Source organism: Elephas maximus, chromosome 1, assembly GCF_024166365.1.
Source record: "Elephas maximus indicus isolate mEleMax1 chromosome 1, mEleMax1 primary haplotype, whole genome shotgun sequence".
NCBI classification, from domain to species: Eukaryota; Metazoa; Chordata; class Mammalia; order Proboscidea; family Elephantidae; genus Elephas; species Elephas maximus.
This window is the reverse complement of record NC_064819.1, coordinates 93,258,498-93,272,256: the sequence shown is the minus strand read 5'-3', so window position 1 is coordinate 93,272,256 and position 13,759 is coordinate 93,258,498. Positions and strand designations below refer to the sequence as shown.

General features: G+C 49.8%; 2 protein-coding genes across 2 annotated transcripts; one reads left to right on the top strand and one right to left on the bottom strand.

Moving 5' to 3' along the window:
* Window positions 1-103: 103 nt before the first annotated feature.
* Window positions 104-8,422, bottom strand: LOC126067470 (mutS protein homolog 5-like). The gene is made up of 9 exons (XM_049869441.1): window positions 8,356-8,422; window positions 4,512-4,635; window positions 3,954-4,123; window positions 2,326-2,406; window positions 2,091-2,153; window positions 1,170-1,291; window positions 875-984; window positions 594-629; window positions 104-242 (listed from the first exon to the last, which is right to left on the bottom strand). Exons 1-9 carry the CDS (start codon window positions 8,420-8,422, stop codon window positions 104-106), a joined length of 912 nt encoding a protein of 303 aa, XP_049725398.1.
* Window positions 8,191-13,454, top strand: CLIC1 (chloride intracellular channel 1). The gene is made up of 6 exons (XM_049888994.1): window positions 8,191-8,459; window positions 10,376-10,485; window positions 10,683-10,808; window positions 10,966-11,072; window positions 11,874-12,055; window positions 13,057-13,454. Exons 1-6 carry the CDS (start codon window positions 8,421-8,423, stop codon window positions 13,216-13,218), a joined length of 726 nt encoding a protein of 241 aa, XP_049744951.1. The 5' UTR covers window positions 8,191-8,420; the 3' UTR covers window positions 13,219-13,454.
* The last annotated feature ends 305 nt before the right edge of the window (window positions 13,455-13,759 follow it).

Genomic DNA, 13,759 nt, shown 5'->3' with positions numbered 1-13,759 from the left:
GCCCAAGCTCAGAGAGGGTGCAGAGAGGATAAGAAAGCTGGATGGAGTGGAAGAAACACCCGGCAATGGAGGTAAAGTAGGAAGGGAGGGCTGAGACACATCTTTAGAGGCAACTGGTTTTCTGGCAGGTTTTTATAGTATGGGATGAAGCACACCTACCAAAAAGGCTGAGCCCCTCCTTCAATCCAGTGGCCACTTTGTACACTGAGGGGTGAGACTCACTCTTAAATATCTGCAAAACACTGTTGGAGAAATGAAGGAGTCTGGGATAACTGACGGCTTGAGTTTTTTTAAGAGAATGGGAGCTGGGGACTGAAAAAAAAGGGTATAACACATCCTCCTGAGAGCAATCCTGGATATGAGGTTTGCCCCTCACGGCTGTGTGCCTCAGTTTCTCCCTTTAGCAAAGGAGAGTGACAGCTTTGTGCTTTTCCTTCCTCTCTTCCCTATACCCCCCTCTTCCTTTTCCTTCAGGGAAAGAGATCTTAATAACCCAGGATTAGGGAAACTGGAGCCTCAATTATGCTTATTAGAAGCATTAAGCTTAATCCTCCTCCCTCCCTAGAGACAGCAGCCTGTCTCCTCCTCCTTACCTGTAAGTGTCTTGATCTATGCTCACCAGATGGGTCCTGTGGACAGAAAACAAGGTGGCTGGGGTGTGAGAGGTCTGAATTCATTCCAAAGCATGGCCGCCCCACCCTCACCCTTGAATACAGACTTCATTGTCTCCCCAGAGCACCACAATCCTCAGGTTCTCCCGTGTGTCCCAGAGCACTTGACCTGCTGGATCCCTGCCCCTCCCCACATTCTGTCTTACTCTTTAGGCCTCCCAATCCCACCTTTATTTTGGCTGAGGTTATGGTGAATCACCTACAACACAAATTTCTTAAAGCCCAGGATAGGGACGCTGACATTATAGTCCTCCAGTTCAACTCCAATTCTTCTTCGACCCAGGAACTTGAGCAGCCCTCCAAGTGCTCGAACCTGGAAAGAGATCAGTAGTGGAGTTGGGGTAAATCCCAGTGTCTTGGAGCCTAGACAACACCAGGGAAGACTATATTTTCCAAGGCTTGGCCAGTACCTCTCAGTATTCCACACTAGGACTGAGGTGCTCATGCCTTTCTCCAACCTTCCTCATCCCAGCCCTTATTGCCCAGGCCCCATCTCACCGTGAGCAGACAGTCAAAGGGCACAATGGAAGAGAGGAAGAGGATTTTCTCAGTGGCAGTCATGGAGTCTGGGATGAAGGAGTAGTTTCCAGAGAGGAGGCGCTGTTTGCTTATCTCCAGACCTAATTGAGGGGAAGGGAAGATGATAGAGGAGGGGGAGGGAAAGGCCATAGAAACAATTCTAGAGCTTTAGAACTAGAAGGGACTGGAGATCTTCTAGCCTAATTTTTTCACCCCATTTTAAGAAGGAGGCAATAGAAGCAAGAAAGATTACGTGACTTGCCCAAACTCATATAGGCAGTTTATGAAAAGCGGACGCAAGAACCAAATTTTCAGACTCTTAGTCTAATTATCTTTTCATTCTACATATCAGATAAAGCTGTCTGGCTGAGGGCACAACCTGAGAAAGATAAATGGCTCAGGAGAATAAGATATCTGTCTGGAACTGGGGATTTTTTATCAAAAAGACTGTATTAATAGAGGAACTAATAACACTAATGCTCTAAAATCTAATTAGGGTGGAACATTCCCTGTCCTTTTCGCAAATCTGGGAAGGTGGTGGAAGTGCCTTACAGATCACCAGGGTCACTGAGGCAGTGCCTTTTTATTTTTTTTAGGGATAAATGACTTTGGCTTAAAGGGGAAAATTGCAATGATCAGAGCTGTCCAAGTGTCACTGCTCCCTCTTCTGGGGGGCGCGGGCAGGGGCTCATCTCTAGACGTGCCTGAGTGGACGTCTGCAGCTTATGAAAGCATAGGGGGCAAGAAAGATCTTGGGGAAACTAGTCATGGGGCATGGAGATCACAAAGGTTAGGATGAAAATAAGGCTAAGGAGAGACCTCTGATAATAAGGGTGAAGCTAGGAGAAGGGGTTGGGCAACTGAGATGGGTAGTTGGGCAAAGCAAAAGGAAGGAGATACCAAAATCCACATTTGGCAAAAATATGATTTCAGGTCTCTTAGGCTCTGCAGGCTCCCGGGAAGCTGTGGGGGAGGCAAAAGAGGAGAGGCCATCACCCTGTACATCTAAGTTCTTCTGCCTCTGCCCCATATTCCCTGTTGCCCAATTCTAGCTTCTGGCTCTAGCTCCCTCCAAACCCTTCTGTCTCCTTGAACATTCCATAGCTTAGTTTTCTGTCCTTTGCCCAATCCTTACCAAGCTTCCCAAGAAACCGAGTCATATTCTCATCCTGTTTGGCGCTTGTAACAATGGACTGGGGATTGACTTCATCCAGAACTTGGAAAGAGAATGAAGACCTGATGAGTTAAGAGATCTTTATCCTTTGACTAACCTCTCCTTGCTACCTTCTCCCTCAAAAACTTATTTTCTCCATCTAAGAGCAGGGAGTGCTTTGCACATTGGGAGCATAGACAAGAGTCAGGAATAAGATTCAGGGAAAGAAACAGTAGTGAGATTGCCTGGGGGGTAGGAGGGAAGAGATGTGCCCTGGAGATTGTCACTAGACTATAACCTCCTGGAAGAAAGGCAAGACTAATTTGCTCAGCACTTTATCTCCATCAGAGCCCTGATGGTGCAGTGGTTAAGAGCTTGGCTGCTAACCAAAAGGTCTGCAGTTAGAATCCACCAGCCGCTCCTTGGAAACTCTAAGTTTCACTGTCCTATAGAGTTGCTGAGTTGGAATTGGCCCAAAGGAATCATACGTCTCCAGCACTTGATACATAGTAAACACCTAATAAGTATTGGTTGAATAGTGAAATGAATTCCTAAGAACAACAGAGGAAGTCTCTGGGAGCCAATTAATAAAATGTTAGACAGGCTGAGTCAGGTAAGAGCATATGAGTGAGACACACTCCCAAACCCAGAGAATAAAGGAATTTATGGTTCTGCCCCCACCTCTCTGGAGAAGCTTGAGGGTCTCATGGTCTGGGGCATCTGGCATGAAATGGATGGTGGAGTCACTAGTGTCATAGTAGGCAATGCCCAAGTATCCTGAATTCCACAGTACACACAGATGGATCTGTCCGGTGAGGAAGAAAGTAAACCAATATTTGAATTACTCATAAGGGCAGGATAACCAGTTGTCAGTTGAGTCAATTCTGACTCATGGCGACCCCATGTGGTACACAGTAGAACTGCTCCATAGGGTTTTCTTGGCTGTAATCTTTACTGAAGAAGCCCTAGTGGCACAACAGTCAAGCACTCGGCTGTCAGCTGAAAGGCTGGTGGTTCGGACCCATCTAGCAGCTCTGTGGAGAAACACCTGGCAATCTGCTCCCTGACAATCTCCTCCTGTAAAGGTCACAGCCTAGAAAACCCTATGGGGCAGTTCTAGTCTGTCACATGGGGTCACTATCAGTCAAAATAGAATCTACAGCACCTAACAATCTTTACAAGCAGCTTTCCAGGCCTTTCTTCTGCTCTGCCATTGTATGGATTCCAATTGGCAACCTCTAGGTTAGTAGGCCACTGCAAACTGTGCCACCCAGTCTCCTAAGGCAGGATAAAAACCCCTTGCTATGGAGTAGATTCCAACTCATAGCGACCCTGGAGATCAGAGTAGAACTGCCTCATAGTTTCCAAGGAGCGGCTGGTGGATTTGAACTGTCAACCTTTAGAGTAGCAACCCTATCATTTAACCACCGTGGGATAGTGCCATGCATTACTTAATTTTAATCATTTTATCAAATCTCTGAGACAGGCATTATCATCGGATTCAGAAAGACCCTCAGTGATATAAGTGACTTGCCCAGCTCTACCTAACCCCTTTTTATCCTAACATTCCTATGAACTCCCAGCTGTCCTGATCCGAGCTCTCCCGCGACATCGCTGGCCCCCAGAGACCTCTGCCGGCTCTTCCTCGTCGACATCCTCCTCCACCTCCCCAGGGGCCGGCACTGGGGTCGGGATGGGGAAGCTGGCTGAGGCTGCCCCGGGCCCCGGTCCCTGCGGCGTCCTGCCTGGGGTCGCTCCCAAGGAGGCCATGAGTTTGAGACTGCAGAATGCAGAAAATTAAAGTGGTTCAGAAGCGGTTTCACCCGCGACGGAGCCGGGGTAGAGTGGCGCACAGAAACCCAAATCCACTGAGGACTTCTGGGAGAGGGCTGAGGGGCAAGGCTGCGGGAAGCTTTGAGAGCTGTGGGAACTGGTATGGGGGGCTTTAAGGGGGCGATTTCTCAGGTATTTCGCTAAAGTGCAGATTATGGAAAACCCATACTCCCCACCCTCGTTTCTGTCACGCCGCGGCTGTACTTTGTAAAGAAGTGGTCCGAGGGCCCAGAGGGGCGAAATGTACACGCCTCCTCACGATCCCTGCCTCACGCGCTTCACTTCCCCACCCCAGCCGCAGCCAACTCGCGGCCTTTTCCCGCCTTTTCCGTCACGGAGGTTGCGACAAGCTTGCAGTACGAAGGCGCAGGCGCGAGGGCGCGGTGCGCGCGCACACGCCCTTCCTCTTAGTCGCAGCTGGCTGGTTATACCCGGATCCCGACCAGAAATCCAGCAGGGCTAGAGGAAGCAGTAGACCGCAGATTCAAGGAAGCTGGACGCTGATTGGCCTATTTGGATTAGGGGCGGTGCCAGAAAGTTCAAACTTCCCGCCCCCTGCCTTTGCTTAGGAGCCAGCCCTCCGGCTCTAAGTGTTCCTGGGCTTTGATCGATGCGGGGTGGAGCAAGCAAGAAGGTTGGAGGCCCGGCTGGGGCCCAAGCCTTGTGGAAGGGGCTGGGGCACTAGGGGGTTATGGGGAGGAGGCCAACCTTAAAGGGCCAGAGTCACGTTCTTTCTGGAGAGTGGCGATAAGCAAAATGAATTCAACTTGTGCCAACAGCTCTAAGTTAATATTTGTACCCTCTGAGTTAATATTTATAAAGAGCTTAGAACAGTACCTGGCAAACGTAGTAAAAGCTACATGAGTGTTAAATAAGCGGAAATAAGCAGTAAGACTCCTATCTCAGCCATCCTTTGCCTGTTTGCTGGGTGCAAATACAACCACCCCCACAAGGGCACCTCAGGACATAATTTAGAATTTTCAGCCCCCCAGTTACACCAAATTCCAGAAGAGAGAAATAGGCCTGATAAGTCCACCCACACCCCTCTGGAACATTCCCATATCCCCACCCCCACATACACACCCTTAAAAACAAAATTGTCATTCATTCATTCAGTAACTATTTAGTGCCTACTCTGGCCCAGGAAACCCTGGTCGGGTAGTGGTTAAGTGCTACGGTTGCTAACCAAAAGGTCAGCAGTTCAAATCCCCCAGGCACCCCTTGGCAACTCTATGGGACAGTTCTACTCTGTCCTATAGGGTGGCTATGAGTCGGGTGTCATCTCGATGGCAATGGGTTAGGTTAGTTAGGTTACTCTGGCCCAGGTGATGATCTCAAAGCAATGAACCAAACTAAGTCCTTGCTCCATGAAGCCTATTTTTTGAGTGTGTGGAGGGGGTGTGTGTGATGGAGACAGAAATAAACAAATACACACTTAATAAAACAGATCGCTTAAATAGATCTTTGTTCCTGGAACTCTGAAATGGAGAGATCCCACTCACCCAAGAGGCTATGAAAGGTGGTGAGGGTGAGATGACCTGGTTCTGCTGACCAGAGATGGAAAATCCTCTTCAGAGAGAAAAGTGGGAGATCAAATTGAAGGCTGGGTTAATGGTTACCCTGGAAAACTTTGAGCAATGGAACTATGGAAACCTGGGGGAGGCTGGTAACAGTTCTGGGGAGTGTCAGGGAGGGCCACACCTTCTAATCTGGGGTGGGAAGAGATTAGGGACTGGTTTACCAAGCTGAGGAAGAGGAGGGAGTGGAAAGAGAAGCTTGGAGAAGGAAAGAAAAGCTTGGAGAAGGAAAGAAGAGATGAGATAAAAAAGAAAGGGCAAGGAGATAAGAAAGGAGGGAAACTTCTCTGATGCATGATTTAGGGGTACAGCCTCAAATCCATGGGGCACTCTTGGATGGCTCCAGGAGAGGGCAGCGTTGCTTGTCATCTGGGGAATTAATGCAAGATATCTTTTTTTTTTTTTTTAATATCTTGTGAGTATCCATGCCAGCCAGTCAAAGTTAATATTGATGATCAAAGTAATTGCAGCTATAACACTGCAGGAAAGAAAAGAGAGGCAGGTGAGAGGCTGCCAAACCTGTTTGTTCCCAGGGCCGGCCCCATTTCCTGAGGAAGGTCTATGTAGGACACTGACCAGCTTGAGCAGGAGAGGACCCTGGGAAGTAGGGCTCCTTTGATCCCTCCCCAAGGGGGGGATGACTGCAGAGCATCATTCACGGAGGGAATTCCTCCCCTCCCTGCCGCACCCCCCCATACACATGGAATCATTCTACACTCTTGTTTGTTAGGTGCCATCAAGTTGATTTCAACTCAGAGTGACCCCATGTGACAAAGCAGAATTGCCCCATAGGGTTTTCTAGGCTGTAATCTTTATGGGAGCTGATCACCAGGTCTTTCTCCCTCAGAGCCACTGGGTGAGTTCAAACTGCCAACCTTTCAGTGAACAGCCAAGCTCTTAACTGTTGCACCACCAGGGCTCCCTCTACATTCTTATAGGAGGATGTTACAATTCAAAGGGGCAAACACCAAATATATCTTTTCTTTCTCAGAGACAGGCCTTCCCATAGAAGAGGAAGCACAAGAGGAAACCACCAACTGCTCATTTCTAGCAGCACATCGCGTCACTCCACTCCACTCCACTCCACCCCCAAGTCTCTTTCTTTGAGTATCCAGCCCTTTTTCTCATTTCTATGTCTTTGCATGTTTTCTGGAACCGTGGATCTTTTGTTGAACACAGGCTGATGAGGGAGAAAGAGATGGGATGGTTGGACAAGAGACATTTAGGATGTGGGAGAAATTACGAGTGTTTACCCAGGTTGGAAGGAGCCTTGAGCTCAGCTGCTAACCAAAAGGTCAGCGATTCAAACCCACCAGCTGCTCCTCGGAAGAAATATGTGGCAGCCTGCTTCCATAAAGATTTGCAGCCTTGGAAACTCTATGGCACAGTTCTACTCTGTCTTATAGGATCAATAAGTGTTGGAATGGGCTCGATGGCAATGGGTTTGGGTTTTATTTTTTTAACCCCATTTGGAGGACATACCCTGGGACTGTTTTTCAGCAGATCATAAGTTTTATACCAAACCAAAACCAAACCCATTGCTGTCGAGTCGATTCCGACTCATAGCAACCCTACAGGACAGAGCACAACTGCCCCATAGGGTTTCCAAGGTTGCAGTCTTTACAGAAGCAGACTGTCACATCTTTCTCCCACAGACTGGCTGGTGACCAGGAGGGAAAAAGCTACTCTTTTTCCCTACTGATTTATTTATGTGCCCCCAAGGACTCCACTCCCACTATTCTGTCTGATTTTTGTTTTTTCCCCTTGACAGGCCCAGCTACTACCACCCCATGGGCCACAATAATCCCAGGATATCTCCAAGGCAACCTGTCAGTGAGAAAAGGGCAAGGGGCACAGAAAGGGGCCCAGGGTTGGCAGGCAGAAGTGAAAGCATTAAAGCTGACCAGGCTGTGGAAAGGGTACCTCCCCCTTGATGAGGCTCCCTGGTGTAGCTTTCTGTTTCTGTAGCACAAGGCTTAGCGTCTGGATTCCCAATCCTTGCCCGACCCTTCACCACCCCCTGCCCCCTTCCCAGCTTCCACTTCCAATTTCTTCTCCTGGACCACAGTCCTAACTCAGAATTTGGACTGGAATCTGGAAGAGGAAATAAAGGACCACTCTTTCAGGTCTGAAATCCTTTCTCTAGGCCCTATTGATTATGCCCAAGTCGTTGGTGTCAAGTTTCAAGTGTGAGGATGGTGTACTGTTTGTCCTCTGATTAATGAAGCAGGGAAACTGAGGCAGAAACCAAGTCCTGTGTCTAGGCCTGGGGAAAAAAAAGAGTGCCCAGAACTCCCTCTTCTTAACACCCCCAGACCCAATCCTCCGGTACACCTCAGGACCTCCCCCCTCGGCCTACTCCCTGTGCTTATGAGTCCCACCCATCCTCCTGTCCCCTCCCTAGGTTCAGGGCGGGGCTGGTCGCTGAGTCAGCGGCTCCCTGGTTCAGCCCGGGAAGGGACGGAGCTGCAGGAGCTGGGCGTAGGGTTTGCTGGGCTGGTGGGGAGACTGTGTCTAGAGCGAGTGGGCCTGATCAGGCTTCTGTCGCGCTGAAGGGACAGCCCTAGGTCCAGGGAAAAGTCTCCCTTTCTGTGAGACCCGCCTTCCCCGGCCCCGGCCCCTCCCAGTTCCCCCAGCGACTGCCGCTTCCTGGTCCCCGTCTCAACCATGGCTGAAGAACAACCACAGGTCGAATTGTTCGTGAAGGTAAGGACACCCTCTCCCTCCTTGGCTACCCTCCAAGTTTCTGGAAGCCAACTTTCTCACCTTTCCCCAGCTCCAACCTTAACTCCCCAATCCCTTCCCTCCTCGACCCCAATCCCCGGCCTCACAGGCAATCTTTAAGGGGTGTTGCGGGAGGGAAAGACAATTGACTTGTGAGCAGGTAAGGGGAGTTCCTGGCTTGGCGCTGAAAAGTTTGTAAAAGCACAAGTTTCCTGCAGCCTACGGGAGAGGAATGTAGAGAAAGAGAGTTCCCGGAAGTTGAAAGATTGACTAGGGGTGGAGGGCGAAGGCGAGCTGGTAGAAGGACTGGGAGAGAAAACGGCACCGGGAGTCCAGCAGGGTTTGGGAGGGGCACTAATTAGGACGTGTGGCCCTAACAGAAGTTCAGAGGTTGGAGGCGAGGGGCGTAGTGGGGGAGACTTGGAGAAGAGATTGGGTGTGGGGAAGCGAGGTTACAAGGAAGAGGGTGTGTGGTGGGAGGCCTGGGTATGGGAGGAAGTGAATTAGAAAGACTTGTGGGATGGAAGGAAAGAGGGAAGAGAGTGGGAGCAAGATCATGAGGCAGGGCTAGAAGGATGATGGGATGACATATCCCGGGGACTTGGGGAAGCATGAGTGGGAGGTGGCTAGAATATGAGAGTTTAGCTGTAGCTACAAGGATAGGAGGGGAAAGAAATCAGGAGGAGGGTAGTGTGAGGTAGGGCGTTTAAAAGGTGGTCTCATGGCATTTGGGTATCAAACCACTGGCAGCAGCCTTCTCTGTTTCTGCCCTGCTCCCTCTGCAGCCAGCAGCCACTCCCCTCCCACCCATACTGCCTGCCTTTCCCTGTCCCAGGACCTCGACTCTGTGCCCCTCCTTCCTTTCCTTTGGTATCCTCTCCTCATCTGTCTGTATCCCTGTCTGCGCATTCTCTCACCCTTCCTTTTCCAGTCTCCTCTCTCCGCTTTTTTCCTTTCGTTCATCTTTGTGTGTTCCTGCCTGGCTCTCCCTCTCTTTTATGCTTGGGTTCCTCAGGCAGCCATTCCCTCTCCCCGTGAAGTTGCAGCCGAGCCTGGGTCCCGCCTCCTTAGGTGTGGTCCCCACCTCACTCTTGCACTTGCCTGCCTCAGGGCTATTTTTACTCCTGGGTGAGGCTGTGCAGCAGAAGTCCTGGCCCTGTGTAAGGATCATCTGGAGCCAGAGGACTGACTCCTTGTGCTGGAAGACCCCAGCAGGGTTGGTGGGAAGAAGGAGGTTGCCTTAGCTACCCAGGCCCAAGCTTCACAGGTCCCTGCCCCCACTTCCTTGCCCGGAAGGAAGCTGCTGAGGCCTGAGACACAGAGAGATGAATCACCCTCAGCATACGGGGAGGTGTGTGTCCCTTGGGGGATGAGGTCACCACTTGCCAATCAGAGAGCAGCCCCTCTGCAAGGCCCTCCACATCTCTAGGGGGAGGCTCAGGACCCCTTGACTCCCCACCCAGAAGCAGCTTGCCTAGAGGTGTAAAGACCCGGAACTCTGGCTTCCAAACCCTGCTCCACCCCAGATCCTGCCCTCAGGTCCTAATCCATTCAGGAACTGGGAATCTGGGCCTCTAGCTGCAACTCCGACCTCACCAGAGTCCCACTCCCCTTCCCTCTCTGGGGTCCAAGTTTTCCAAGACCCACTCCCTCTGCCTACCTCCTACCTGTCCTCAACTCTCTGAGGAGCCAGAAATCTGTCTTTGCAGAAAATTTCCGCTTTGACCCAGCTCAAAGATGGAGAGCTGAGTTTTGGGGGGAGCTTTTATGGGTCATATGGTGTGTGTGTCATGACTAGGCAGAAAACAGCTGGGTCTGGGAACAGGAGATGCGGAGAATGGTCTGGGGAAGGGGATGGGGTGCTCCAGGCCTAACCTTGGGGTGGGGTTGCTTTTCAGGCTGGCAGTGATGGGGCCAAGATTGGAAACTGCCCCTTCTCCCAGAGACTCTTCATGGTACTCTGGCTCAAGGGAGTCACCTTCAACGTCACCACTGTTGACACCAAGAGGTGGGCCCACTTCTGTTCCTTTAAACACCCATTGTACACACACATGTGCCACACACAAATACTCACCCACCCGAGTCCTTCCATCTAGAACCTTTTTTCCCTCTACCCGGAGTCCCTTTATCTTCCCACATCCCTCCATTTCCCCTTTCTGGTTCTTGCGTTCTTTTCCTGTCCTGATGCCTGGCCTCTTCCTCCAGGCGGACGGAGACAGTGCAGAAGCTGTGCCCAGGAGGGCAACTCCCGTTCCTCCTGTATGGCACCGAAGTACACACAGATACCAACAAGATCGAGGAATTTTTGGAGGCAGTACTGTGTCCTCCCAGGTATAGGGGCACTCAGAAAGGGGAGACGGGAGCTGGCGGATTCTGGAAAAGAGAGAGGTTGAAGAAGTTGAAGACAGAATGGTGGTGGGGCTAGGGCAGGGAAGCTGAGGCTCCTCCCAGGAAGATATCTAACCCTGTTTCTCCTCTTGGCTCTCAGGTACCCCAAGCTGGCAGCTCTGAACCCTGAGTCCAACACAGCTGGGCTGGATGTATTTGCCAAATTTTCTGCCTACATCAAGAATTCAAACCCAGCCCTCAATGACAGTGAGTCTTGTGGGTCAGAAGCCTGGGTCCTAAGAGGAATGGGGGAGATCCACAGGGTTGGGAGGCAGTAGAGTCATCTAGAAGTTCAGTTATCAAAATATCAGGGAGATGGAGCAGATGTAGGCAAAACTCTTCCCCCCCTTATTTTTGCTTGACCCTTATATTTCCCTACATTCTCACTGACCATGACTTTTAAACCTCTCTCATTTGTTTCCTACCTTTTTATGCTCCACTGGGGGACATTAATTGGCTACTGGACTGCTTTCTGGCAGAATAGGTTGTGTTTAAGAACAATGGGAAACCCTGGTGGTGTAGTGGTTAAGTGCTATGGCTGTTAACCAAGAGGTCAGCAGTTCGAATCTGCCAGGTGTTCCTTGGAAGCTCTGTGGGGCAGTTGTACTCTGTCCTACAGGGTCGCTATGAGTCGGAATTGACTTGATGGCAGTGGGTTTGGTTTGGTTTTGGTTTAAGAACAATGACTCAGGTGGATCCAGACTACCTGAGTCCAAATCCAGCTAGCTGTGTGACCTTGGGCAAGTCATTTAACCTTCTGTAAATCCACTCTCAGATCTGTAAATGAAGATTACAATAACTACTTTCATAGGTTGTTGTGAGAATTAAATGAGTTTTTATGTGTAAAATGCTCAGAGTAACTTAGAAAACTAACTACACTCGTGTTAGTTATTATTTTGGGCTGACCTAACCATTATTATCTAGCCCCCGCCCCCCCCCCCCATGGACCTTCTTGGACTGGCTAGGAAGGATTATTGCCAGTGTTCTAATCAATTCTTCTCTTGCAAGATCTGGAGAAGGGACTCCTGAAAGCCCTGAAGGTTTTGGACAATTACTTGATATCCCCCCTCCCAGAAGAAGTAGATGAGACCAGTGCTGAGGATGAGGGCATCTCTCAGAGGAAGTTTCTGGATGGCAATGAGCTTACCCTGGCTGACTGCAACCTGTTGCCAAAGCTCCATATTGTGCAGGTGGGTGCTCAATGGGAGGAGAGGATGGCTCTTTAAGGAACTCCCACATGGGCTTTCCATGACAACCACTCCAAAGATGCCTTCTTCTTAGGGTGGTTTCCATAGACTGCCACCAATGGCAGACCCCACCCAGTCCTTCTTGTCAGCACTGCTGGCAAAACCACTACTTGAGAGGACCACTTTCTATAATATAAGCTGTGGGTGCAAAAAGACTGTCCAAAAGTAATACATCCCAGTATTACTTTCAAGAGTGCTCTTCCTGCCTCTGTATCACTGCCAAATCCCTAGATCAGACAAAGCAGCCTTTTCCTGAAGTCAAAGCTTTACCTCCCTTTATAGCTTCAGTCTCTACTTCCTCTTGTGGAAGATGAAAACCGCTGGTTCCCAATGTTTCTCATAGCCTCAAAGCTATGGTTTAGTTTTTGAAACATAGGCCCAATGTCAATCTGGCACACAACTATGTATTGAACATCTGCTATGTACTAGGCATTGAAAGATACAAAGATGTGTGATGATTGGTCCTTGCCCTTAAAGTGTTTGAAATCTTACTAAAATAAAACACTCAATTGAAAGTTAATAATACATGATTCAAAGCCAAATAAAAAATAGAGACCAAAAAATCACTGTGGAAATTCAAGAGAAGAATTTTATGGCATGTGACTAGAGTCTCAATTTTAAAATCAAGAGGAGAAAAGTAGCACCATGGAATAGGGTGGTCTGGAAAGGAGCTGGCTATAAATGGTTAGGGTTTCAGTTAAGTGGAGAGGAAGGGTGAAGACACTGCAAGATAGTGAGGAGTTAAGATGACTGAAGAAGATGATTCATGTGGGAGATTATAATCAATAGGAAAAGAAGTCAGATGGTGGAGGTTCTTTAATGACTGGACAAGAAGGCTGGATTTTATCATGTAGGCTGTGGGAGAAGGGGGAGACCACCAGTATGACAGCCAATGTGGCTACCCAGGGCTAACATGTTGGTCCCTCTCCTCTCCCCACCACTAGGTTGTATGCAAGAAGTACCGGGGATTCTCCATCCCGGAGCAGTTAAGGGGAGTGCATCGGTACTTGCGCAATGCCTATGCTCGGGAAGAATTCGCCTCTACTTGTCCAGATGATGAGGAGATTGAGTTGGCCTATGAGCAAGTGGCCAAAGCCCTCAAATAAGCCCCTCTTGGGGCTTCCTTGCCTCCCTCCATTTTCTCTACAAAGGCCCTGGGTAGTTACCACATTGCTACCCAATGGACACACTCCAAAACGGCCAGTGGGCAGGGAATCCTGGGCCATTTGTTCAGGGCTGGCTAGGGGGATGAGGGGAAAGAATGGGAGGCCTGGGTGAGATTTTTATTGTAGGGTGGGGTGGGTAGGACAATGTATTTCAGTAATAAAATACAGAATGAAAATCTAGTGGTGTTTTTACATGAAGGGGTCTTGAAGTATGGGTGATATGGTGGGTCAATGACCTTAAACTCAAGATCAAAGCCAGGAATTAAGATGAAGGGGTGTTTGTGGTGGGGGCTGCCATTTTTCCTGTGAGCTGGAAAGCAGGATACTGCACCGTCCTCCCTATAGCAGCCGGGTGGTCCATGCCGTGTTTGCTGTCTCGCCGCCAGGGCGGGCCAGATCTGGGTGGGCCCAGTCTGCGCTCGTGGGGCGGGGCCCGAGGAGTCCAGTGAAGGGGGGCACAGTCTGAGTGGAATGGGCGCGG

Bases quoted from the DNA above. Each gene is read 5' to 3' on its own strand.
- CLIC1 (XM_049888994.1), top strand. From the start codon at position 8,421: ATGGCTGAAGAACAACCACAGGTCGAATTGTTCGTGAAG. The intron at 10,486-10,682 runs GTGGGCCCACTT...CTCTTCCTCCAG, and splicing joins ACCACTGTTGACACCAAGAG to GCGGACGGAGACAGTGCAGA. The intron at 11,073-11,873 runs GTGAGTCTTGTG...TTCTCTTGCAAG, and splicing joins AAACCCAGCCCTCAATGACA to ATCTGGAGAAGGGACTCCTG.
- LOC126067470 (XM_049869441.1), bottom strand. From the start codon at position 8,422: ATGGTTGAGACGGGGACCAGGAAGCGGCAGTCGCTGGGGGAACTGGGA. The intron at 4,124-4,511 runs GTGACGGAAAAG...TGCATTCTGCAG, and splicing joins GCAAGCTTGTCGCAACCTCC to TCTCAAACTCATGGCCTCCT. The intron at 243-593 runs GTAAGGAGGAGG...TTTCTCCAACAG, and splicing joins ATAGATCAAGACACTTACAG to TGTTTTGCAGATATTTAAGA.